Below are 27592 nucleotides of genomic sequence, written 5' to 3'. Positions count from 1 at the left end.
AAGACTTACACAATATATAAGAATACAAAAAAGTTGGAAGAAAAATCCCCGCAGCGTCTACTTCCCTTAAACAATCATCATTAACATTAGGGCAATATCATTTCAAGCATTTTTTTTACATATATGAAAGAGAATAAGAAAACGAAAAGACAGAAATATTTTTAGAAAAGGAGGATCTTATGTAAGAAATCCAGTTCTGGTGAGACTGTGGTCTAGATAACTTGAAAAAGCTCTGGCTATAAATACCTGAAGATACTAGAACGAAATATGAAGTGACATAAACACCATGCTCATAAGAAACTACAGGAAATCACTGGGAGCCACAAGCAATGACAGAACCGAAAGCCAGAGTGTTATGTGTGTGAGATGACACAGTGACTCCTGGGAGGGATGTTGATCCTGGCTGGAGTTATTATTTTGTTTCTTTGCTTTACCCATTTAGTTGTCACCTCCCCCCCACCCCCCACCCCCACCACGCAAATAGTTTTTAATTAGATTTTTAAAATAGCTCATCACAGAGCCAAGTTCCTGAAAATCCATCCTTAGTCGGGTAGTTGAGCAAATGAAGAACCATTGCCCTGGAAGTATTTGCAAAAGCAATACAAATGACCTCTGATCCTACAAGGGATGACCACAACCACAGGTCTGAGACCAACGGTGTGTCCATTTGTACCATAACAGAGCAAAGGAAGGTTAGCAACGATGCTGATGATAACTTTGAGGGTCTAGGTATGGACAAGAAATGATTCTACCTAAAATTCCTTAAATCTTTATTAAATCATATTCTTTCATGGGAAAGTCACTTAATTCCTCGTGCCACAAACTCATTTGGACTTCTGTGAGAAAAATGGTTTTTCTACTTCCTGTTGTTGATCACAAAAATCCCCTGTATCCGAGAAGATTAAAAAACAAATACAAAACACGCCAAAACCCCAAAAAACGGCCTGGAAAACAAAAAACCACTAATGGATTAAGGTGTCTTGCCAATTCTCTACAGAAATAATATTATGGCCCTTTCAGAAGCAAAGCATGCATTTCTCGTGATGAATTGTTTTCCAACTGTATAGAGCTAGTTCAATTCTCTACTTCTACTGGATGAACTCACTGTAGCCAATAGCCTGGTCAATAGGACATGGTGACACTTGCTAACGTACTTACCTCCTTGGCCCATGCTGGTTTCTCACTAGGACTCATCCCTTCTTTGTAATGGTACAGTGGCTTCTTCTCCACAGGCCTCTGCTCCTGCCGCTGGTGCTGGAGAGACACCAAGTAGTCTCTCTCTTGCTTCAGCTGTCTCTGTAGTCTTTCTGCTTGTCTCTGTTCTTCCAATTGTTTGCGCTTATATTCCTATCCAGATCAGAAAAGAGGAGCGAAGAAAAGGCCAAATCACCATATGGAAACCATCGGCCAGCACTGGAAAAGCATGCAATGGAGCCGGAAGAGATGGTAACAAGGGGCCTTAATGCTAACAGGGAGGCACCACAGAGGTAGGCCACAGCCAGGGGTTAGCACTTAGTGAAAACACTATTGCTTTCATGGAAATCCCTACAGAACACCACCCATTGCAAAGTGACTTGCCCCTGAAATGTGACCAAGAAAGTGGCAATAATGAGGACATTTGGATGGTCAGCACACAACCCCTATAAGGAGTCATCCACTTCCTGATTTAGTAATTAAACCATTCAAACATGTCCAATTAAGTACAAAACTAAATAAGCAGTTACAGATAATTGCTTAAATCATCTTCTGTTTAACAAAACTTGGACCAACAAAGGCCATTAGCAAGCGTATGCACAGGCTAAAAAATATCACAGTGCCGCTGAATAAGAAGTTCAGTTAAAAAATATATATCAAGAAGCTCATTTGGAGAGCAGTGCAATAATAATAAAAAAGTACTTCAAGTGGAAGCCGTGTGAGCAGGGAACACAAAATGTTCCCATCATAAGGGTAAAACTAATAGTCTGCAAATGAAATATGACTGCAGAGCTGAGTGGGCTCTTACAGAAGAGGTGCATTTTGCTGTGATTGTATTCCAGCATGTTGCAAATGACCTTAAAAATTACTCCGCAATAAACACAGTGGCTCTCAAAAACAGTCTGAACTTGTAATAAGACAGGATTCATGCTAAAGTTTTACAAAGAGGCAGAGTTAATAAGGAACACATAACATGTGTCTCAAATGTATGAAGACGGCAAACTAGATCAGGAGATGTATTAAGTTTCCATGAGACTTTCTGAGGTCCACGAGGCTTGGAGGATCCCCTCTTGTGGACTGGCATGTTAGGGGGACACACACAGGGACACACACACACACATGGTGAACACAGAGCGGGTTGCTGGCCCTTGGCTTTCCCATTACCAGAAGTAGAGCTTGTTCATGCAGTAGCTGCTGTTGCAAGATCTCTAACTGTCTCTGCTCCTCCTCTAACTGTCGCCTGATGTACTCCTGGAGAGGTAGGCAGCAGAGAATTCAGAGGAACACAAAGAGAGAAAGAGAGAGAGAAAGAACCGGTAATTTCAAAGGTGACAAGAGCTGCCGAGTAAAGTGTGGAAGGAAGGAGTGAAAAAAATACCCAGACGCCTCCTCACCAAACAGGAAAAGTACCGAAGCCAAAGCATTTCAATGCAGTCAAAAGCACAAGCCCTCTACCTACAGCAGCCGACAGAGATCGCTCAGTGCTTTGTCCTTACGATTTGGTTTTAATCGGCTACATCTTAAAGCTTTTCATTACAGGTTCCCTCTTTATGGGCTACCCGGAATGAACAACGCTATAAAGTTCAAAGGCAACTGTGCAAGCAGCAGGAATAAAATAATTGTTGAATGCCATCGTGCACAGTCTTTGTAACGGAACCATCCCGCAGAGTGCCACCTTGCTGCTGTCAGAATGCGATTCTAACAAAGAGAGAGGGCCCTGCATCCATGGCTCCGTCATGGAGATGGGAGATTGCAGGAGTGGAAAAGCCCTTCTAAAGCAATGAAAGATGTGGCTCGTTCATTACGCCGTGGCGCTACCTTCAAAGAACATACCCAGGGCTGGGAGAACCCTAAGATCAAGGTATGTCAGGGGACTCTGGCCTGGGTAGGAAGCGAGGCTCAATGAGTGGGCATTGCCAAGGCTGTGCATTTGACTTCTTGAATAGGTGAGAAGAGCGGCTCGAGAAAGAGTAAAAACCTGCTTAAACTGAGCAGTCCTAAGAGAAGGTGACCCACACCCCAGGGACGGCGGGCGCCGGAGCTCACACAGGGGCCATCTGCGGGCTCCGTCCCCGCTGTACCTGCTCGTGCTCCGCGCGCCGCCTCTCCTCCTCCCGGCGCATCTGCTCCTCGTAGTGCCGGCGCTGCTCTCTCTCTTGCTGCTTCCGCAGCTCCTTCTCTCGCCGTTGTTGCTGTGGGGCCACAAGCGGACAACCATGAAGGAAAGGGGCCTGGTGCTGAGCCGTCGGGACAGCAGCAGCGAGGGCTGCAGAGCCGCAGACGTGCCCTCTTCTCCAGAGATGCCTACGTGCCCAAAGGCTCTTTCTGTCCCGTGCTATTGGGGGACTCGCTGGCAAGGATGGGCTGATAGCAATTCAGTGTCACGCCCAACACCCTGTCGTTTCCGATGCAAGTACTCTCCAGATTTTAGTCCTCCCAAGAAGTTCCTGTTAAGTGCATTCTCCCTATTGGCTAATGATGGTTTTCAAACCAGGGGTAGGAAACATCAATGCAAAGTAAGTTACTCATTACATATCATCAAACTGTTTAGGAGATTCTGTAGGTTTTAAGGGGCACCTGGGTGGCTCAGTTGGTTGAGCTTCCCACTCTTGATTTCGGCTGAGGTCATGATCTCACAGTTTGTGAGATTGAACCCCACATTGGAACCTGTGCTGACAGTGTGGAGGCTGTTTGGGATTCTCTCTCTCTCTCTCTCTCTCTCTCTCTCTGCCTCTCCCCAGCTCCCTCTCTCTAAATAAACTTAAAAACACATTTGTAACGCTCATGTCATTCAATTCTTTTGACACCACGTAGAGCAGTTATTTCGTAGATAAAAGAAAGCAAAATCCAAAGAAATAAAGTGACATATTCAAGGCCATACAGTAATTAATGGCTGAGAGTACAACAAAATTCATTGATTCTGACCCTGTCCATTACCCTCTCCGATACATCATGCTGCCTTTATTTATTTTCTGAAGAATTCACTTGTAAGTGTCAATTTCAATGTCTCACTCAAGTAAGACCTTTAAATTCATCATCATCTCATACAATCACCATGCCTCTGAATATGGACAGTGTGGTAAACATCTTTCATGCTTTATCATATCTAATCTTCACAAAAATCTGCTGAGGTAGGTATTATTATCACCCCCATTTTATATGAGAAAACCGAAGCTCAGAGACATTAAGCAATTTTGAAGGTCATCCTCACGTTCAAGGTCATGCCCAGTAAGTGGTGGAGTTTGATTTCAAAGCCAGGCAATATGACTCCACAGCCTGAACTCAATCACTGCAGAAGATGAGGAGGCAACAGGGGGTGACAGAAAGATGACAGACGCATCCAGCTCTTCATTACACTCTCAGAAAAGGAGAACATCTTAGGAACAGTTACAGGAACCAGCGTTTGCCAATGGGACAGTATCGTTCCCTAATCCCTGGAGCATCTGGAATGTGTAGGGGCATGTGGGAGTTTTCCTGGTTGTCTCTATGACCAGAGGACATGACTGGCGCTTAGCATGAAGTGTCAGGGATGCTAAAACTCCTGCAATGTACAGGACAGTCACACATTACAAAGTATTTTCCTATACCACATGCTATCCGTGCTCCTTTTGAGAAATGCTGTAGCCCTTGGTATTGGATCTCTGTACTGGCATTGGGAGTTCTTCTTCCTCAAATATGGAACCGGTTTGAGGGAACCGATTGGAGGGGGGCGTCCAATTCTCTTTTAACATTTTTTTTCCTCTTTTAACATTCTTAACAACACGTCACTGCCTGGCTGAGAAAATATGAGGTATCGAAAACAGAATGGATTGTGACTATATCACACTGACAAGCTAGCTTTATACAACCAGGGAAAGAGCCTTCTAATACAAAAGCTCTCTGTCACAGCCACAGCACACCCAAGCAGACATTCAGACCTCCAAAGAAGCCTTCCTAATGTGGCCTCCTCCTGCAATCCGTTGAAACTGCTGTCTTCCAATGACCTCTGAGGTTTGCAGATAAGCTACATTTTTTGAGACTCAACATCTGTCACTTCCAGATCAACAATTATCTGTCCTCCTCAGATTGTAGGTGATAGAGAGCCATTGGAGGACTTCCTGCAGTCAAATGCCATAACCAAACTTGCATTTTCAAGGGGCTTCCTAACAGTCATGGGAGGAAGCATAACTAGGAGCTGAAATACAGTGCTAGGCCATTCTGTGGGTACAGACAGAAAATAACAGGGCACCGATGAGTTAAGCAAAGGCAATTGGAGAGTCCATGTTCATAATCACTGCTGAGAATGGAGACGCAGCCAAAAGGAAGACAGACTAAAAGCTATCCAGGTTTCCAACTCTTCTAACAGGACTGGAGTGGATGCCAAGTTAGAAGTAGAAATTAGAATTAGGCCAAAACAGAATAGGCAGGATTTGGGGACTATGGGGCTTGTGAGGGTGAGTGGAGTTCCTGGCCAAGGAGCAGAGCAGATGGTTTGAAACAGACAGGAAAGGTAGGTTTAGGGAAAGGAACGAGGGGTGTGTTGGGGGATAGGGATGAGTCAAGCTCCAGACATGTAATTATTTGTTTTGCAGAAAAATAATACAGGAAGATGCGAGTAGAAAACATCATCATAGGAACTGACTGAATAATTTGGATTACAGACCCAAAACAGAGATCTTTCCAACACTCAACCCAAGTGAACCAATGCCAACACAGAGGATAAAATAATTATGTGTACAGATCTGGCTCCTGGCAGGAACTAGCCCTAATTTAGCTAACATTTCAAGATTTTTACTCCCACCATCGGTCTCTTTCTTGACAAAAAAAAATAATCGAGGCTTTTGAAGATTTAGCTGATTTTTATGTGAAGGATTTGTACATTTTCAACCCCTTCGCCAGGAATCAATACTGTTTTATAATTACATGCCACTCAGGTCCTTGTGTGAGGTGTACAAAGTATTGATTGCAACTCAAGAGGGTCTGGGCTTCCCAAGTACTCTGTAGTTTCTGAGAAAGACACTCAGAAGTGACTAATAATTAATAATGATCTCATTCAGATCAGCTGCCGCTAACGCATGGAGGCATCTGCCAGGGCTTTGGTTCCCGTGGCGAGGTTGGAAAAATAAATCATTCCCCAACCTTCTGAGGGCACCTTGCCAATTTCCAGCTGCTGTGTTCCAACGTCAATGCCTTTCCCGGAAAAATCTTTGCTTTCTTTCCTCCTGGGCATGGAGCTGTTTTTGGGTACATACCAAAACATGTCACAGAAAGACCAAGTCCCCGACCTCAAGCAGATACCTCTACAAAACCCTGACTCTTATTAGAAGCAGCTCCTTGAGGGAAGGCTTATGCTTGATTCCCTCTGGACCCACAGCCTCTTATGTGGGGCTAGGCAAGTGGCAGGTACACAGAAGATTCTTTGAACAGAACCAAGTAAGAAAGATGGGACAAAGAAGACAACACAATATCTTAAATTCCTTGGGGGCATCATCTGTCTCATTAATCCTTAGAGTTTGTATCACATTGTGTGTTAAATTATGTTTATCTGAGTATGTCTTACCTACTCTACAATCTAAGATGAAAGCTATTTGTGGGCAGGGTCTCTGTTCCACTCCACTTTTTATCTCCTACTAAATCCCATATTGGGCCCGATACCATTGATATCTGTTGCAATGAATACTGTAAACTGGGTACCAAGAGAAGAGGAGAAAGCCTGGTGGAGCCTCAAGCCACCCCTCCAGCCTTCTATGTCATTCTCAGACCAGAATGTTCTTTTATGTTGAGCATAGACAAGACCTGAGAATGTTTATCTAAACAGAGAGCCACCAACAACTAGCACTGGCATGGTACCTATTTGCCATCTTAAAGAAAGGCGGGAAATTAAAATAAGGGAATAAGAGTCTATGCATCTCTAAGTTGCCTTTTTAAAAATTGTCTTTTATTTATTTATTTATTTGTTTGTTTGTTTATTTATTTATTTTTAAATTCAAGTTAGTTAACATATAGTGTAACAATAGCTTCAGGAAGAGAATTTAGTGATTCATCACTTACATATAATACCCAGTACTCGTCCCAACAAGTGCCTTCCTTAATGCCCGTCACCCATTTAGCTCATCCCCCCACCCATCCACAGCAACCCTCAGCTTGTTTTCTGTATTTAAGAGTCTCTTATGGTTTGCCTCCTTCTCTCCTTTTATCTTATTTTTGCTTCCCTTCCCCTGTGTTCATCAGTTGTGTTTCTTAAATTCTACATATGAGTGATATCATATGATATTTGTCCTTCTCTGCCTGACTTATATACTCTACACAACCATGTTGTTGCAGATGAAAAGATGCTCACCATCGCTGATCATCAGGGAAATACAAATCAAAACCGCAATAAGCATTTCTAAATTTCATTCAAACTATGCATAAAGATGACAGTGGTCCTGCTGTCAAAAAGGAATGGCTTAAACCAACTACCCTAACACTTTTGGCCGACATCCTACCTTTACTGAACTGCCTAGAAGCATGTTTTCATCCACATTTTCTTCACAAATCGTATCACTTAAAATTAGACATTCTGTGGGGTCTTACAAGTGTCTTAATTTTTTTCCCCTGGGTGGGGGATGATTGATAATATCCACTCTGAAAATTTCTGAGGCTAAAATCAATATTGCCCTGCTCTATGGAGTAGGTCATGGGGGTCTTGTTGCCCCACAGTCTTCTATGGATGTTCTCAAAGAATAATTTTGTTTTGGGCAGCTTTGGTTCTCCCTTTGGGTGTTCCCCTCAGGTCACCTCCAGGTGGAGGCTGTGTGGCTGTACTTCAAGTATGTGAACTAGTTAGTTTATTTTAATGAAATAATCTTGTTTCCTTGCTCAGGGAACCCTCAAAGGTTATACATTTATTCCAGACTGATTTTGCAGAATTTTGGCTCCTCAAATTCTTGCAAGAGAATATCACCTTAACTCTTACATGTTCGATTCCTATCGAAGTTGTAACAAATAATCCTCATGGCTGACTGTCACCAAAGTTCTGGTGTTGATCTTTCTTTCGTTTCTTTAAATGCTCCTTTTAGATTAAGTTTAACCAGCAGAAACGTGTTACCTCCACCAGGGTGCTCTGGCTCTTGTAGAAGTGACTTTTTGATGAGCTGTCAGGCCATAAACTGCATTTTATTTTATTTTTATTTTTTTAAATGTTTATTTATCATATTTGAGAGAGGGAGACAGAGTGAGAGTTGGGGAGTGACACAGAGAGAAGGAGACACAGAATCTAAAGCAGACTCCAGGCTCTGAGCTGTCAGCACAGAGCCTGATGCGGGGCTTGAACTCACCAACCGTGAGATCGTGACCTGAGCCGAAGCCTGATGCCCTACCGACTGAGCCACCCATGTGCCCTCTATTTTAATTTTTTTTAAGTTTATTTATTTATTTTGAGAGAGAGTGAGCATGTTAGCGGGGGAGGGCAGAAAGAGAGACAGGGAGAGAGAGAGCCCCAAGCAGGCTTTGTGCTGTCAGCGTGTGGCTTGATTCCACAAACCATGAGATTATGACCTGAGTTGAAACCAAGAGTGGGATACTTAACAGACAGAGCCACCCAGGCTCCCCATAACTTGCAGTTAAAGTGTCATCAGAACAGCTGAAAAAAGCTAACCACTGTGTTTATGCTAGGAATATCACCTCACACATCATTCACGGCACTACTCCAACCACTACTAGGCAAGGGTAGAGGTTCCAAGTTATCTCAGAAAGCTTACCTGAGTAACAAGTTTACTCTGATCTGATGGACAACATGAATCTCAAACCACCTGTTTGCCTCTCTTCTTAGTTGCTAGGGTCAGACTCTCAGAGTCGGACTGGTGGCCCCCTCAGTCACCTGCACCTGGCATTCTGTGAACTGACCCCACCCTGGCTTTGTCTTGTTTTTTCTCTTCTGCTTTAAAGTCCCTTCTGCTTAATTTTCTCATTTATTTTATTCTTAGTTGCTATATTAATCTTTGTAAGCCACCTTTCATCCTTTCTTTTGGAGCAAAGAAGAATCATAAAGAAGGGTATACACAAACAAACGAGGAACAGATCTTGGATCTCCAGGGATTTTGAAACTTCAAAGCTTCCCTTGGAAAGATCAAAATGAGATAAACAAGAAGTTGTAGACTTGTAATTTGGTTCTTTGCTTATGAGGATGGCATGTGTGTTGATGACCCCTGAGCAAGTGGTTAAAGTTGTTTTTACAACATGGCAGTCAGTTTGCTCTGATCCTGCCACAACCTCTCAATGAAGAGCTGTTGAGGCAAGCAATGGTAACACACACGCCGGCTGGGACCGAAAGGGTAACAGCACAGTCTCCTTTCTAATCTAAAAGATCTTACCTTGCACCAGAGCAAACATGACTAAATAAAGCCCACCCACCATTCAAGGATATGGAATCTTTTAGGAAAAAAAGGACAGGATTACAATCTGTATGTATGGCATCATTTTTACCTAAAAAAGTACTGTATTGTAGATTATTGTAATCAGAGCCTCACATTAGCTCTGTCAGGTAAGTGAGGCAAATGTCGTTTTCTTTATTTTCCTTTTCAGACTCTCAGGAAGGTTCATTACCTTGTCACTGGCCACGTGGTAAGTTCAGGGAAAATCATGAAATGAATACAGGTCATCATATTGGGCACTGTCTGTAGGCGTCAAGTGTTTGCTTGGTTGGGTGCTCGGCGTGTTTCAACTCATTTGGTTCCACAGCGTGACTACAGACTTTATTATTATTATTCCTAAATGACAGATAAGCAAATTGAGGCACAGCAAAGTAAACTGTTCCATGTCACACAGCTGGGAAATGGCAGAGCTTGGAATCAAGCCCAGGTCAGTCTGACTCCATGCTCTTTCCATGAGTCCATCTGACCCCATGCCCAGCTTCTGTTACCTGGAAGAGTATTCCAGCAACTGGAGATGTAGTGGGATGTACAGTTTAGAGTGTGCAGGGAGGGATGGAGCAAAAGATACCTCATCTGTCCTACCACCAGCAGCACTTTCTTCAATATCCTTCAGAATTTCCAGATAGGAAACATGGCTGCTTTTTTCTACTTATTGAATGTTCAGATTGAAATTGAATCTTGTTCTCATGACATTCTGGTAGATTTGGGGCTCTGGGTCTATCTTTTATATACATTACATTTCCCAGTGGAAAGACTCAGAGGTAACACCTACATTTGGGAATTAATATCCCATAGCTGTAGTGACGTGTCACTGGAGGATGAGGGGGTAGGCAAGAAAGGCCACAGGGCTTGGGGAAAGAACACTGGATCAGAAATAGTAAGACTAGATTCTGGTGTTGCTCTGCCACCAAAGCAAACATTTAGACCACAGTCTCAAGAAATATTTGTTTAACAAATGAGTGAATGCTATATGACCTTGAATAAGTCACCTTAACTCAACCTTGAACATGGGAGCAGATTAGGTGATCTCACAGGTTTGTGCATCTGACTCTAAGCAAGGATGTGCTGCATTGCTAAGCAATCTACTAACAATTCAGAATGAGAAGTGAAACAGAGTAGAATTCTGATTTGCTCTTGGACAGCTCCACTTGCTTTCAACCTGGGTGACCTCCTGGAAGAGGTGAGAGGGGACCCCACTGAGCGTGGAAGACCCGAGCCAGCCTCCAGAAACAGGCCAGCAGCTGGCACGGGATCAAGTCAGGCTCTGTGGCAAGTACCTTCAACCATCTCCTCGACAAAGAAGCTCTCTGTTCAAAGACACTTGGAATGAAAGGACCCAGTGTGGTCTTTTGAAACCACTGCACAGCCCCCTCACTTAAATAGGACTGTTCTGTACAAGCCCTACAGCATCTGTATCGTGAGGAGAGGTGTTCAAGCATTTGGGCATTCTGTTCACCCATTTTAACTTTTGCTAAAATTTCGGTTTTGGAAAGACCAACCACTTGCAGCGCAAGGGCATGATACCTTGCAACTAACACCAGGATTCTGAACAAACACCATGCAGTGCCTTCTACGATGCCAGGCAGCGTCCCAAGCCCTTCACTCATACGGACTCGTTAGTCATCACCACTGCCCTGTGGGACATGTTCTGCTGTCACCATCCCCATCTGACCGATGAGGAAACTGTGGCAAACACAGGTCAAGATCCTGCCCAAGTTCACCTGCTAAGTGCAAAGCCAGGACTATACTCAATGTCTGGCTCTTGCCATGCTCCCTCTAAGGATTCAAAAGAAGCTGGCCGAGACATCTACACATATGAAGTGAAAGATGCTGTCTTATGCTTTTACAAGTGGCCATTTCCCCTTCTTTTTATCCTCCCTTCCTTACCCATCTTTTCCTCACAGAATACAGAGAACCAATGAGAAAGCTAGACCAGCCAGATAGGCCACGTTCTTTTCTTTTTACACTTACTTCATACTACTAAAGTTAAACCATCCAACCTACCCATTCAGAGCTTTCCCGGAAGATTAACTTCCTAAGTGAAGCTCTTCCTTTGGGTTCCCAGGCCGACTTTTGATCGGTAGGCAGTCCTACGGCTAAGCACCATCTGAGTACCTATGTGCTAAGCAGATCTTCACGCGCGTAGCCCAAGGAATGAAAGTTTGAAACAAAGCTGCGAGAAGGCTTAATGACAAATTCTGGTCCTGCCTCTTCTACGGGTGCTATTCAGCATGGTCATGCTCCTTATTATCTCCAAGCTGCAGTTTTCCTCTGGGGGGAAGGGCCACCGGGGTTTTCCTGGGTATCATATAGAGAAGCCAGAATGACATCCTGAGGACCTATGAATCTGTAGGTTAGTGTAAAAGTCAAGTGCAGTTGTGACTCCAAATTCCTTCTGCCATCCTTTGGAAGACTTAAATGAGACTCTCAGATGGGAGACTGGTATCCTATGAAAACAAGCTCATTATGGCCCAGTTTATTAACACAGTGCCTACAGAGAGGGCCACTCCAGCACATCTGGGATAGTACAGAAGATGCTAAATTGCATCTTACATGGAAAGGCTGCAGGAACCAGTGACAGTGGGAGAAGGAGATTATCATTGTCACAGACATTTCTGGGGCTGGAGGGGAAGGTCATTTAGTTTTCTTTGGCATCACTTGTATTAATGCAGGAATATCACAAGGACTTGAATCAATAACAGGATGAATTTTTTAACATTAGGAGCCGCTCAGAAATAGGACATCCTTCCTGAAGCCTCTAAACATAAGCAGAGATCATATGTTAAACAGGTTAAATGACTGAGGCATCTTATCAAAGGGATTCTTCAAGAGAAGGATTGGCTGAGATCACTTTCAAGGTCCCTTATGTTCTCTAGCCTCTATGATTCCACAAAACTGCTCACTGAAGAACACAAAAGGGAAATGACAACAATCCAATCTAAAAGTCATGCTGAAATTATATTGTCTGGGCAACTATTGCCGTAAAAGTTCTATGGCTAGGGACCACTAAGAATACTGATTGTACAATACGGAGATGCAGGCCAGATGTAATAAAAGAGGTTCCACAAAGAGCCCAGATACTGGAAGGCAGTCTGTAATGCCCATTCCATGCTGTCACTGAAAAGCCATCCCTGCCATCCACCTAAGGTGCTCTAGGTACATTGATGGTCAGGAACTGGCTAATGCAGGCTTTTTTCCAGCATGAAATGCTGTAAGTATAAAATACTGGCATATGGGGGCCCCTGGGTGTCTCAGTCAGTGAAGCATCTGACTTCAGCTCAGGTCATGATCTCATGGTTTGTGAGTTTGAGGCCCGCATCGGCCTCTGTGCTGAGAGTGTGGAGCCTGCCCAGGATCCTCTCTCTCCTCCCTCTCTCTATGCCCCTCCCCAACTTGCCCTTGCTCTCTCTGTCTCTGTCTCAAAATAAATACACTTTAAAAAATAATAAAAAAATAAAATAACATACTAGCATATCTTTCCATTCCTTGGAAATGTAAAAAGGGGTCTGAAAAATAGGATTGCAAATATTAGTAACACTTTAAGCTGCCATTCAGGAATTTCAGCCCAACTGCTTTGCCCTATTGGCAAACCCCTCCCATCACAGTGTCCAAGGGCCCAAGCAGAATGGCAGGTAAGTCAGAACAAGGAGCCCTTCTGGGATCCACCGAGAGGCAGTGTTCCATACGGCCGTGCCGACCACATGGCCTCCTGGAGCACCGGTGTGACTTACACAGGCGTGCGACCACAGACCACCGTCAGAGACCTGTGGGCAGGCCCCACCTAGGACAATGGGCACCCAGTTTGCCTGCCTGGCTCCCAGCTGATTCATAATCTCTGTTCAGCTATTGCAATAAAAGAACAAAAGCCCAGCTAGAAAGCATTCAGTCTTCGTGCTGATGCTAAGGACATTCAGGGATAAAGGGCTGCTTTGCTTCCCAACTGAGGGCACTCGCAAGACACATTAGGATGCCTATGGTTAATGACGAAGTGAATTAAAGGCCGTTTCTCAGCAGTGCCAATGAATTAATACCCCAGGCCCTGAATGGGGGAGTTATTCTTGCTCATGGTGCTTTCTTCCGGTCGAGGGCCTGGGAGTATTGTCCGGTGGGTGGGAATGTGCACTTGTGAAAAGCCGCCCTGATTTCCCTGTCTCCCGCTTCTGTGCGCTGAGCTTGCTGGGGCCACCTTCGACTGCAAGCACCCTGAAAAGATGACTCAGGGTAGCAATGGCAAGGCAGACCATGGGAAACAAAGATTTTTCCCTCCCTCTGCAACTCTCTTCTTGAACTTCCTTAGGTACTTGCTCGGTGCCAGGTACTGTTCTAAGTGCTTTCTGTGTATTAACTCATTCAATCCTCAAAATTATCACTATCCCCTTTTATAAACAGACAACCTGAGGCAGAAAGAAGTCATGTCTCTTCCAAGATCACAAAGGCAGTAAGTGGTAGAGACAGATCCAAACCCAGGCAGTTGATTACAGTACCTTTGACTGCCTTGGTCCTACCTTCTCGGTGAAAGGGTTCACTCCTAAGGTACAGTGTCCTTGATGCCCAGAAGCTTACTATTGAGACACAACAAGATCTCTATCTTAGGGGTTTGTTTTAGGTACTGGTAGGACATAAAATTTGATGTAGCCATTTGGTGGCAATGATGGGATCATAATTACACAGTGTTGGAAATGACAGCAAGAAGTACTGATAAGAGAATATATCGAAAAGCAGAATTTCTCCAGGGGAAGGTTCCCGGAGGCTTGGCTGGTAAGAGACTTCTCTAGGTGGCAGTTCATCCTACTAAATGAGGTACATCCGGAAGGACAGAGAATGGGCTGCCTCCCTGTGCCGGCAAGGCCAGGACCGTTGGCTAAGTCATCAGCAGACAGATGTGCCAGCAAGAGACAATGAGAGCTGTGCTCTCAGAAAGGGATGGAAAAGTCCATGGGTTACAGTAAATAGAGAAGGTGCCTTAGAGAATTCAGGAAGGCAGACAACGGGAAATGCTATCTATATAGAAAATCCTAACAACAATTTTGAAATCATCCATTGCAAAATAACAATAAAACCGTTGCCAAAAATGTCAATCACTCGTGTCAGGATTGTGTCAAGCCTTCTGTACACGATTCCCTTTACTTCTCACAACAGTCCTGCAAAGTAAATAGTATATTTTTTAAGTTTATTTATTTTGAGAGAGAGAGAGAGAGAGAGAGCATGTACACTCATATGACGGGGGAAGTGCAGAGAGAAAGGACAGAGAGAGAGGATTCCAAGCAGGCTCCACACTGTTGGCACAGAGCCAGACGGAAGGCTCGAAATCATGACCTGAGCGGAGATCAAGAGTCAGATCAGCTTAAGGACTAAGCTACCCAGGTGCCCTAGTAAATGGTATTTTGATTGTGTATATACAGAAGCTGAGGTTCAGAGAGGGTAAGTAATTTACTCAAGACCACATAGCTTGAATTACACCTTTATTTCTATAGCTTCAAAGCTGGTATAGTTTGCCTCTGTACTAAGCTATCCAGTCATTTAAAAACTATTGACATTTTTTTCTCCTAATGACATAAATGAATTCCTGCTAGTATAACACATACTCTTCTCAAGACATGAATAAAAGCTTACCTGTTGGTACATTTATTTTAATAAATTCAAGAGGATTTTACTACTGTACATAAAAGCATTTAAACTTTTGGAAATTACACCTCTGACTTCAGCCAAAGGCACCCACTCCAATAATAATAACTAATATTTATTGAGTGCTGCTGTAAGTGTTAGTCACATTCTAAGCTTTTCCAGGAACTAACTCATTGAATCCTCATGACAGCCCTGGAAGGTAATCCTACTATTCTTTCTAGTTTTACAAATGGGGAAACTGAGGCACAGTTAAGTTAAAAACTTGTACTTAATAAGGAAGGTAACTGTTAGACAAAATGCTGCTATCAACAGAATCTCCCCCAAGTGCTCTGTTGCCCGTGGGGATTTTCAGAGCTTTATTGTGATGTCCTGCACATACTGGCTCTTAAAGATGTGTGCAGCTCCCCCTGGCCCCTGCCCCTTTGCTTTGGTTTAAGAACATCTGGGAGAAACGACATAGGTTCCAAAGAATAACCTCACATACCAGGGGCTTCTCTGGGCTCAGGCTGCAGCTGCTACAGCTTCTCTGAGACTAGCCTGCTTGCCCTGAAGGAAAGCAGATGATAAGGGAGAACGCGAGCAAAAGCTGAGCACAAATGGGGGCGCCTGGGTGGCTCAGTCGGTTAAGCGTCCAACTCTTGATTTCGGCTCAGGTCATGATCTCACGGTTCTTGAGTTTGAGCCCCACATTGGACTTCACAGTGTGGAGCCTGCCTGGGATTCTCTCTCTCCCTCTCTCTTTCTCTTTCTGCCTCCTCCTCCTCCTTGCACTCTCTCTTTCTCTCTCTCAAAAATAAATAAATAAACATTAAAAAAAGCTGGCCACAAATGGATGAACACAAAATTGTTTAGAGTTCTCTAAGCAGAAGCACGAGGTGGGGCTCATTAGCTATATTTAAACTACACGGGACAGGCCCTTCAAAAGAGAGATCTGTCCAGCTTTGGGCAGTTGACAAAGTTCTTTCACGTCCGTCTTCCTGGTTAATTCCCAACATGACTTAGGTAGGGGACAAGCTTGGTTAGGGACCTCTGTGAGAGCCCAGGAATGGGAGCCAGGGTGGGGAGACTCAAAGGGTGGTCAGGGTGTGCAGGAGGCACATGGCAGCTCTCAGACCCAAACTGATGTCTTCGCACCCCAAATTCAGATCCCACTTGCTGAGCAGATTGCTTCCCTTTCTCTCAAACAGGAAATGAATGCACTTATCTTACTCGACCTCTGGGCAGCATTCTGCACAGCAGGCCCCTTTAACTTGTTCATTGCACTCGAATACTCGATTTTCTTTGCAATAACATCAAATTCTACGGGTGTTCCTTCTACACCTCTATCAGTCTTTGCTGGCTTCTCCTCTCTTGCTCGATGTTCTCAGAGTTCAGGCCCACACCCTCCTCTCTTCTTGATGTATACTTCCAGTACCATAAGTCGTGATGCCCCCTTTTCCCCATCCCACCCTCTCTTCTCTGGCTGGCTCTGTATAATCCAACTGCCTGCTTGGCATCACCACTGGCCACCTCACAGACATCTTCAATTCACCACATCGCAAGCTCATCTTATCCTCTTGGTCCCAAACCCGGTCCTCCAGCCAGATGCTTCAGTCCACACTGGGAACCATCTATGACATCTACTCAGGCACCACATTTACAGATGCAGTCTGCATGTTCTACAGCCCGCATCTCTTTCCAGTGTCTCCCCTTTCCTCAATCCCCCTTCCACCGCCACTCACAGAAACACCACTCTCTCTGACCTGGACCAACTTGGCTCTCTCGTCCACTCTTCCCTCCTCCAATCACTCAACCTTGCAGCAGCCACAGTTTCCTTTTAAAAATGCCGATCTGATTGAATTCCCTTGGTTAACACATGTCAATGGTTTCCCACTATTTTCAGGGTAAAACTTAAAAATCCTTAACTGGGCCTGGGAAGCTGTCTAGATGAGTGTGCCTTGGCCTACCTGCCTGGCATCTCTGCGTGCCCCTCCCACCCGAGTCTTTCAGCTGGAATCCCCAGCAGGCCTCCCAGCCAGGCTGGGCTGCTGTCTCCACCCCACACCTCTCTGGTTGATTACTTAGCTGCCCTTCCTCTCCACCACAGCAGTCTGACAATGATAATGAGTGGTTATTTAGGTGACTATCTGCCCCATGCCTGTTTCCCTCAGAGATCTGGTGAGCACCAGGGCAGACTGTATTCCTGGGGTCCAGCATAGCAGAGGTGTGAATTCATGAAATTTGTTGAATGACTGCCCGTCGGAATAGGAAACATGTTTTAATTCTACCATACCCAGTTGAGCCTAACGTCTTCGAAAGCCCAGCCACTGACATTAAAAAGTTAGAGGCTTATAGGGAATTCACCTGTCAAGACTGTTAGGCTCTCATTTTTTATATCAGCGCTCCACTCTTACTGGCCAATAAGATACTAGTGGTACTTCTTAAAAAATGTTTTTTCAGGCAATAGAACCAAAGCAGTATAACATCTTTCAGCTAGGACTGGTTGTTTCTATAACTGGCTGATGTTATGATGGTCTTGAAGGGCACTAAATAAGACGTAGGTGACTTGAAAGACTTAATGCAATTCTCTGAAGAATGAAACTTACCACCATTGAGCAATTTGGTGCCCGTGGGGTCAATCTGATTATTCTTGTGACTTAAAGATATTCTTCTCCAAACGAAGGCACAGAATGCTCTCAGCGAGTTGGAAAAAAAATGATAAATCACTAAAACCATTCCAAAACCCTTGGGCACAGTTAAGTATCATCACAAATCTGGCCAAGGTTAGTCTGAAAAGATGACCATAGTAAGTGCTGTAGCACTTTAAGGTCATGATTCTTGGCCCCTAACTCTGTGATGGAGAATAAAACAAGAGGGATTTTGTGTAGGCCAAGTGATAGAAAGAAATTTTTATTGAACTAAGTAAAAATAAAGGAGGTCTTCTATGTACTTTTCTCACTATTGATGGATTCATTCACCTTAGCTAGGTTCAATCAATTTCCTGGAAATTAGTTATACATTGTGCTTTATCACTGGTCAAAAGCTGAAAGTCTTATACCCAACCTATCATTGGTCCAAAGTCACGTCCTTTTCATGAGGCTGATAAATGACTACATTCAGTGTACAAAGTCCTTCTAAGAATATGCAGATACTGATATAGAACCTATTCAAATCCACATGGTTACCCATAAATAGCAAAGGACACACAGGGCTTCCTTGGAAACTAAAACTCTGGTAGGAGGTGACATCTGAGATCCCCGGGGAATATAAAGGGTACAACCTACACAGCCCTGCATCACCAGAAGGTCATCTGATGGCCCTTTATTTGAGAATCGAATTGCATTTCCAGGATGCCAACAAAAGCCCACCTGACCCACAATGAAGCTAAATCTGCAAGTCTAACTGTGGGCTTTCACTGCCTCTACATAGTCCAAGCTCCTACTCAAGGCACCAGAAACACAAGTTGTCACCACGGGCCAGGGCGGCAGACTTGGATGGGGATCCAGCAGGAGCAGGATGCAGGAGAGGAGCCCCTGGCGGCAGAGACAGATATTACTTAGGAGTTCAGAATTTACAGCCACCTCAGTAGTTAGTATTTCTTTTTCTTTGTGTTGAGGAATAGGTGCAAGATGAAGGATCAAAAGATAAAGCTGGTGTAATCTCTTAATGCCCTGTGGTCACAAGTGTTCCTGCTTCTGAGGAGAAGCCAGGGCTCATGTGCGTTGGTGAACAAAGCAAAGTGTCCTTGGGCACACTGTTGCCTTTGGTGCAAGTGGGGACTCGGAGGGTGTGTTCTGTGGGTACGTGTGCCCCACTGAGTCTGAACTCTGACCTGCCTCCAATATAGAGTCTCCAGAAAGTGCCACACGAGAAGAGACACGAGGAGGCCTTGGCCATAGCTCTGACGGGGCACACCAGAGTCAGAACCCATTTTAAAGAAGAGCACCCGCTGGCTGGGTGCAGCTTGTTTGCCTTTGCTCAAACGTCCTTAGGTTCTCAGAGTAAAAGGCCACAGGACCATGGGCCAGAAAAATATGCCTGGCTAATCAGTGGAGAGGCAGAATGGATGCAGTGACAGCTCTTTGGCTCTGGAGTCCGATCTCCTGGGATTGAAACCTAGTTTTCTCCCCAAGCTGTGTGACCTGTAGCAAGTTATTAACCTCTCTGAAAAAAATATTTTTTAAGTTTATTTGCTTATTTTGAGAGAGACAGAGACAGTATGAATGGGGGAGGGGGAGGGGCACAAAGAGAGAGAGAGAGAGAGAGAGAGAGAGAGAGAGAAACCCAAGCAGGCTCCGTGCTGTCTGCTTAGAGCCCAATGTGGGGCTCTAACTCACAGAATGTGAGATCATGACCTGAGCTGAAATTGAGAGTCGGATGCTCAACCAACTGAACCACCCAGGTGCCCCATAACCTCTCTGAAATTCAGCTGCATTATCTTCAGACTGGGGGTTATTGTGAGAATTAAATGAGACAATTCATGTAAAGTGCAGAACAGAGTACCTGTCGTATGGTAAATGCTTTGGAAAGCGTTAGAAATCGTTATTTTAGCAACTTGATGAAAAAAAAACGTTTAAAGCTCAAATAAATCATATCAGGTAAGAAGGGAAGAAAATACAGATAAAAACAAAACAAAATAACACAATGCATCCTCTGAAAAGACTTTGCATTAATTGAGAATCCAGGCTCAAGGGTCAAAAGTTGTTATGTTAAAATTAAAAAAAAAAAAAGGAAGAAAGTGCACGTAAGTGTGTGTGTATGCACAGGCACATGGGCATTCTTGAGTATTTTAAATGTTTTATGGGAGGACAGTGGAGATTTTCTAGGGTTTACATGGTAAGTGTCTTTCACTTGAAATTAAGTGTAACAAATCATTAGGCAAGGAGCCCACTAACTAAGGCATATGGTCAAGGTTTCCAGGGTGTAATGCCTCAGTGAGGTGGTGCCCTTCAGAAATGCCCTTGGAAGGAATAAACCATAAGGAAGGTAGCAGGAGAGGCGGGACGTGGGGGCAGAGCCCGACAGGGTACTGCTTAGGTGAGGGGAGAGGTTTGGCCAGAGTCTACACGAGTAAACATGGGCTCCAGCCTGCAGAGGCATTTGGTTCTCAGAACCAGCAGACTGGTGGATATGGCACAGCTCTGGATTGGGGGCTAGAATGAGAGGTCCCGACTGACCTGGCTGGGCTGAAGGTGACACCAGGTCTTAGCTGCAAGGGATTTCAATTCGTGCCCAGGAGAGTAACCAGAGGGGGTACAGGCACCTGCACAGCTATACTCTGCGCTTCGCTTCTGAGAGCTGCTTAATTAACACCCACACCTCCCTTTCCCCTGCCTCTGCCTGCTCCTTCCAAGGTCTCCTTTCCATGGCACCGGAGGGTCTCCGTCTACTACAGTGTCGTTTTTAGAATAGAAGGTGGTGAACTTCAAACTTCTCATGCACGGAGCATTCTTCACACTGACAAGAAGACAGACTTATAAACTGAAATTGGAACGTGCTTCACTTGCCCACTGATGCTTGCAGAAGCCTGCAAGGTCCTATTGTGAGGGTCGCAGTTCAAGGCTTCAATGACTTACTTCGGGGCTTGTGTGGACATTGAGATCAGATCTCAATGGGTGTGAACACTGTGCACTTAGCGGCCCTGTGATATTGGGCCAATTATTTCAATCTCTTCCTGAATTTCAATTTCCTCTTGGTTAAATGGGGATTGTATGCATTTGGCACGAGAGGCAATGGATATACGCAAAGAGATAATGATAGTAGATGAGATCCTGGATATAAGCAAATAACCTCACCCAGGAGCTGGTGCACAGAAGTCACTTTATAATTGCAACTGTTGGGTATTATTGTGGCTGGTCTGTGTATGAACATTCCAGGGATATATGAGGTTGATAGGATTTTACTGCAAACTGAAACGGAGGCCCTCACCGATTTAAACCAGGGAGGCTGGACCTGGATGTGCCAATTAAAAAGCAATCTGCTCCTGGTGCCTGCAATCCACCAGCCTCGAACTGCCATGGCCACCTGACAGAGCAAGTGAATTGCTGTAAACCGTTAACGAGGAGCAAGACGGCGTTTGGGAAAACTGTAAAATTGCTGCCCCATTATCGTGCAGTCGGTCAACCTTTCATCTGCCATCAGACTTTTCCAACAGCTATGCTCTCAGTTTCCTAACTATCTAGAGGCTTTGATGTATCTCATAAAGGAAGGAGGCTTAACAAACTTCTGTAAGACCACAAGGGTGAGAGCCTCACCCAGGACAAGGCATGCAGGAAGGTGTGGCTGCTGGTATGGTTTTCCACACAGATGACAGCAATGCCTGCTGGTGAAGGCAAGTGTGGCCAGCAAGCTGGAGGACGGGTCCTGGATACTAAAGGTGTGCAAAAGGACTTGTGAAGTGCTTTCCACGGTGTCCAGAGGGGTGACGAAGGAGTATCTACAGGAGGACCCTGCGTTTCCATACCTGACATTTCACTTGCCTGCCTAGTCACTGCGGTCTACTTAACACCTATATTGTACCTCTCCATATTGACTCATTTATTCCTATATTAGTTCATTCATTCCATGAATACTCACGAGGCATCTACCATGTGCAAGGCCCTGTTCTAGGTGCTGGAGATACATGATGGAGAGATGCATCGGGGACGAAAGAGACAAAATCCCCTGTCCTCGGGAGCTCAGATTCCAGTGTAAGACGTGCAAAGGTACATAGAGAGTACGTGTGAAGGTGGTAAGAGCTATGTAAAAATAATAAAGCCGGGAAGGGCAACAGGACATGCTAGAGGGAGGGGGTGCAAATTTAAGTAAGGTGGTCAAGGAGGCTGCACTGAGGAGGTGATATCTAAGTCAGACTTGAAGAGGCTGAGGTCTTTAGCTGCTTTCCTGAAGTGACCACACCAAGGTCACTTCTCACCAAGGTCACGCCCTGGCCCCCTGCCAGGCAAGGGAAGTCCTTGACTGGTAACACCATTCAGGCCTCATCCTCCTTTGCAAGTTAAGGTGTGTGCTCCCAGTAGGCCATGGCCCCGCACAAGGATGGGACACTCAGGAAGCGACCCGGCCAAGAGGCGTGGGCTTCCACGGTCACCCAGGCAGGTGCTCACCTCCTCCAGCCGCCGCCGCTGCTCCTTCTGCTCCTCTATGCGCTTCTGGCGCTCGGCCAGCAGCTGCCTCTTGTGTTCCTCGTTCTCCCGCTGCTGCTGTTCCAGCTGCTGCCGCCGCAGGGCCTCCGAACGCTCCTTGTTGGCCAGCTGGAGCCTCAGGAAGTCCCGCCGTAGTGTGGACTCCCCTGGCAGGTTCAGAATGGAGCTGTGGGCAGGAGGGAGAGATCAGGATCCTGCGTGCGGCAAGGGTCATTATTACCCGGGTCCTGGGGGGGACAGCGGGCAAACAACTCCCCTGTATGCGGGGAAGGGAGCCACATGTGCCAGCGGGGGCTCTTAGACCCTCTGTTAATTACAGTACTCATCCCCAGGGAAACTGAGTCAAGGCTCAGCCTCCTTTTCAGTGTGACTACTGCATACGCGTTCTGTCTCCATCCCTAGATGGAGATGTCACCACCTCTCTCCAGCACTGTCCACACTGCTCCCTCACCCTTGTGACATGCAAAGATCTGCTTCTAAAGGTTTTAATGAGTGTGCAAGCCTTAGGCCCTAGATCGGCTGGTTTTCATGTTTAAGAAAGGCACAAAAAAATCCAGCAAATGAAATGAACAACCGGGAGCAGCAGGGAACCTATTCTACTAAGATGAGTACATCACCCCCACCCCCCCACCTCCTCCGTGACTCCCTGCACCAAACGCCAGGAGGCAAAGGACAGGCTGCTCATGTGAAGACATGATGAGCCAGGGAGGGAGAATATTTGAGTCAAGGTCAACACAGAGTAGAATAGGAACCCAAGCCTGCCAAAGTCAGAGAGTTCAAGGCTTGTCTCGCTGCACCAGGATTAAAGAGAAGTGACATGGTTTGTTCTGGAGCAAATGGTGTAGACTTCAACCCAGCTCACTGATTCCTAGATTCTGTTTAAGCACCATGGGCTTCAGTTTCCTCATCTGTAAAACGGTGGTTGTGCATCCTGTGTATGTGTGTGTGCGCGCGCGCACATGTAAGAAAAAAAGTAGAAAGAAAAAGAGGATAGAAAACACCATAAAGCAACTCTCCCCACAGCCCTGGTCTAGGGCTGTCCTATTCACATCTAACTGCATATGAACAACTCAAAGTTAGACTCTTTGGTTGCACACAGCAGCCTAACAGGGAGGTGGGGAAGGCTCTTGTTTGTTCATGCAAATCTTTTCATCTCTCTGGCAACTTCCACTTGTGATAAACCCATTAAATAACTATTGACCCTTTCTAGGTAGCAGGCACTGTGATAGGTTCCAGTGGATACAGCAGTTGCTCAATGAATGTTCTCTCTAGTTATCTTGTTGTGGGGAAGAGAGACAGACAAATAATTAGATAAGATACAAATAACAATTTCACTTAGGAGCAGGGCTCTATATAAGACAAAAGAGGTAATGGCTTAAGAGTGGCAATGGCAGGAGGCTGGGGCGAGAATTAAGGGTTCTGCTCAAGACGGGGGTGATCAGGGAAGAACTTTCTGAGAAGGTGCCAGATGAGCCAACACTCAAATGATGACGGGTTGGTCCCACAAAGAGGTAGGGGAAGAACCTTTCAGGCAGAAAGAAAAGTAAATGTAGAAGCCTGTGGCGGGAACAAGCGCGGCATCTTTGAGGAACCAAACTCCATGGGACTTCCCGGAGCACAGTGAAGGAGAAAGGTGGTCCAAGAGGAGGCCAGAGAGACTGGGCAGACCCGGGAAGGCACATGGCATGGAAGCCAGTAATGGAAAGGTTATAGTCAGGGTAGTGACGTGATGGGATTTGTTGGCTGCTGAATGGACTTCTGTCTGCAGGGTGTGGGAGGGGAGGGCAAGCAGGGCCACCAGCTGGGCTGGCACTGCAGTGGCTCTGTGGGGGTGGGGCGGTGAGGATGGAGGCAGAGAAGCACTTGCTGGGAGAGCTGATGAAGCCTGTTGATGGATCTGGTGTGTGGAGTGAGCAATGCTTGCAGGTTTTGTCTGGCACCTGGACAGTGGTGGTGACGCAAACGGGAGCAGATTTGGTGGCAGTTGACGAGGGGATTATTTTGTTTTGGAGAGCGGTTAGCATGCCGCGTGACTGCCATCAATGCCAAAAAATGACATGAAAAGGCTTTGTTCATGATGTCCCACAGACGGTGCTTGGATTCTACTAACAAAACTCCTCTAAAACTTACACTTTTGTGTAGGACTCTAAACCAAACCCCAAGCAAGAGAACTTATCCACACAGGCCACAAGCTCCGTGCAAAAAGGCAGGACTCGGGGAGCCCGGCCTCACCATGCACACGAGGATGCACTGGTGTTGAGTCAATTGATGTTGAATCAATTAACTGATGTTGAATCAATGTCAGGCGATTTGTGCTGTAGTAGTAGCTCAGTCATAAACTTGGTGTGTGACCTGCTTGCCATCTTTGAGTTCTCACCTCATTTTTAAAATGAGATAACAACTGTCCCTTTCGAGTTTTCAGGATTTCACAAAGATTAATTACATGTGCCCATAAAACAGGCCTTGGAACATAATCTTCAGTGTGATATAATGACACGTTACAATTATAGAAGCGTTAAGGCATGGCTAGGTCACCCTGCTAAGTGACTCAGTTTAGCAAGTACTAGTTAAAATGTGGCTTCTCAGTTCTCTAGAGAGTGATCAGAAGGGCTGACGTGACATCTGGGTGAGCTTTGGAAAAATAAAAAATAGTGCACAACCTCTCTGAATGCAGGGCATTTGGTCCTTTGCCTTTGATCGTCACTACTTGACAGACATTATCTCTATGTAGCTAAACTGGGGGAGGCCCATGTAAAGTATCAGATAGAAGGAAAAACTTTCCTTCAGTCTCTGACCTTTAAAATTCCTATAGCAGGTGAAGAGAAAAACTGGATGGCCCTGTAAGTCCCTCCTTCTTCCTGTAGTTCAGCAATAATCTAGCTTGGGAGATCCGAGTTAACTCAAAAAAAGAAGCCACTGGTTCATTCTAACAGCAGTGGCTGAGTTGGCCTCTTTCCTGGTCAGGTAGCTCTGCCCCAGCAGTATGGCAATTATGCCTCCCAGATCATTGGAGTCCTCTCCTTGGATGGCTAGAGGATGGAGCCCCATATACCCCACTGAGCTTTCTTCTTTTGCATTTTCCCCAATAAATCTCACTTCCCACCACCATGGTGTGTGTGCCTGTCCCCCTCAACTCACCAAACTGCTGCCAGCTGAATTGTCTCAAGGAACAGAAATCCCAGCAATGTGAGTACACTAACCTTAATCATTCATAAACACACTGGAAGAAAGTCAGAATCAATGTCAAGTGAAATTCAAAACGCAGGGATAGTAATGATAAAAGCAGCATTGGTTCTGGGATCCAACATGTGACAACTGAGGTGGGCATGAATGTTTCTATGTAGGGTTCCCCTCTCGAGCATGATTCAATTTCCTGGAAATCATTTCCTCTCAGATTAGACTGTGGTGAAAATACCAAGACATGTGACAAGGACAGTGGCTGCCCAAATGGGCTTCTTAAAGAAAGGTATGATGTAATGAAGTGAATAATTCAAGTCCCAAAATACCACTGAGGTCTCCTGAAAGTCACAGTTTTAGATACTTTGAGTCTTGTATTACCCAGATAATTGCCTCCTACCCATTCTACACATTACATACGTGAGGAAACAAGGTCTTAGAATAGAGACCATAAATCTTAGGGGACAAGATAAAGAATACGCTGATTTCCACATTTTTGTAAGAGTCTGCCTGGGGAAATTTTCCCAAATTAATGAGTATGTTCATGGGCAATAAATTAAATGAGACCACCTTGCTGGATTCTTAAAAATGAACCTATAAATCAAAAGGAAGCACGTTTCACACAAGCACAACTCAGAATGTGAAAGTAACACTTAGCTTTTGCTCTCCTACCTGGGCTCTCCTGAGTCATTCTCCTCCTCTTCTTCCTCACTTCCGCTGTACTCATACTCTGTCTCATCTAAAGAGAGACTCACAGAATGTTAGTGCACAAAAAGATGCAGTGGCTCGGTCAATCCCCCCCTCCCCCCGCCCCCGACCCTTGTTTTATATATAAGTAATCTGAGGCCCAAAGAGCTGTCATTAATGCTGACCCGGGACAGGCTCCAGGCCTCCTGACTTGTGATTTAATAGTTCCCATCAGCTGGATTCAAGTGCATGGAATTAACATTCAAAACTGTCCCAGCTGACTCTAGATACCTGTCCCTAATGGCTAGTGTTCACATGAAAGTCAAGACAAGGAACTGAAAAATAACTTTTCAGTTTGTGTTAATTCCCCATTATGGGACCACCTAAACCAACTTTTATTGGCCCAGTATTAACTTATTAATCATTTTTTTAAGTAGGAGTTTTATTATGACTTACATGGACCCACAAACTGTCTTTAGATATGTTGGTAAACACCAGAAAGAAACTTGACAATGTGTGCTATTAAAAATATAGAGTTGGGGTGCCTGGATGACTCAGTCAGTTGAGCATCTGACTCTTGATTTCAGCTCTGGTCATGATCCCAGGGTTGTGGGACCAAGCCCCTTTCTCCCTCTGTCCCTCTCCTGCTCACACACACGTGTGTGCGCGTTCTCTCTCTCTCTCTCTCTCTCTCTCTCTCTCTCTCTCTCAAAAAAAGACATAAATGGACCACTGGGGACATTCATTCAATTGCCCATTGGGGACATCCATTTAATTCAGTAATATGTTAAGCAAGTTAATATGTAATAATAAATACGATTGAGTCTGCTTTGGAGGAGATCAGAATCTAATGGGCAAGATGGACAAGTAGGTAATCAGATCCTCCATGATTATGAAGAAATTAATCTTTATTGGGTATCTCCCATGCCAGTCACCCTGCTAGATACTTTACCTATGTTCTTTCATTTATTTTGCATAACAATACTTTAACACACTTTCAAGTGAAGACACTATCACAAGAGGTTAAGTGACCGAACCAATGACTTATTAATAAAAGGTCAGTCAATCTGGGATTTGAATTTAGAATTCAATCCAGAACTTTTCCAACTTTGAAACTAGTATTCTTTCCAACATATTATATGCTAAAGAGAAGTGCATAAAAAGAGCAATGAGATATCAGAGAAAGAAGCAAAGCCCATCAGTCATAATGAGGGAGAGGGGGGCAGCAAAGCCTTTGAGGAGGAAATGAGCTGCGCGTTGTAATTGTTGGTGGCCCCCTTCCAGGCAGATGGCAGCTGAAAGTGGTGGGAAAAGGACATTCCAAGCAACATAACCACGTGGGTAAGGGTGACAGTATTAAAGGGCATGACATGTTCACAATGAGTTGTTGGTGGC

The 27592-nt window shown here is 45.0% G+C and overlaps 1 protein-coding gene across 8 annotated transcripts in view; it reads right to left on the bottom strand.

Annotated features, from left to right (window-relative positions):
• Window positions 1–27592, bottom strand: part of TNIK (TRAF2 and NCK interacting kinase) — a 440791-nt gene that overhangs the window by 69531 nt on the left and 343668 nt on the right. For 6 of the 8 annotated variants that reach the window (XM_042998976.1, XM_042998973.1, XM_042998974.1 and 3 more), the window contains 5 exons: window positions 26183–26249; window positions 22295–22499; window positions 3276–3386; window positions 2359–2445; window positions 1159–1347 (listed from right to left, as the gene is read on the bottom strand). In XM_042998976.1, coding sequence (XP_042854910.1) covers window positions 1159–1347; window positions 2359–2445; window positions 3276–3386; window positions 22295–22499; window positions 26183–26249 — 659 coding nt within the window. The remainder of the gene's footprint in view (window positions 1–1158; window positions 1348–2358; window positions 2446–3275; window positions 3387–22294; window positions 22500–26182; window positions 26250–27592) is intronic. The other 2 variants (XM_042998971.1, XM_042998972.1) reach the window with 1 other exon arrangement.

This window comes from Panthera tigris, chromosome C2 (assembly GCF_018350195.1).
Source record: "Panthera tigris isolate Pti1 chromosome C2, P.tigris_Pti1_mat1.1, whole genome shotgun sequence".
In the NCBI taxonomy this organism is placed as follows: Eukaryota; Metazoa; Chordata; class Mammalia; order Carnivora; family Felidae; genus Panthera; species Panthera tigris.
The sequence above is the reverse complement of the archived record's forward strand: the minus strand, read 5'-3'. Positions and strand labels throughout refer to the sequence as shown.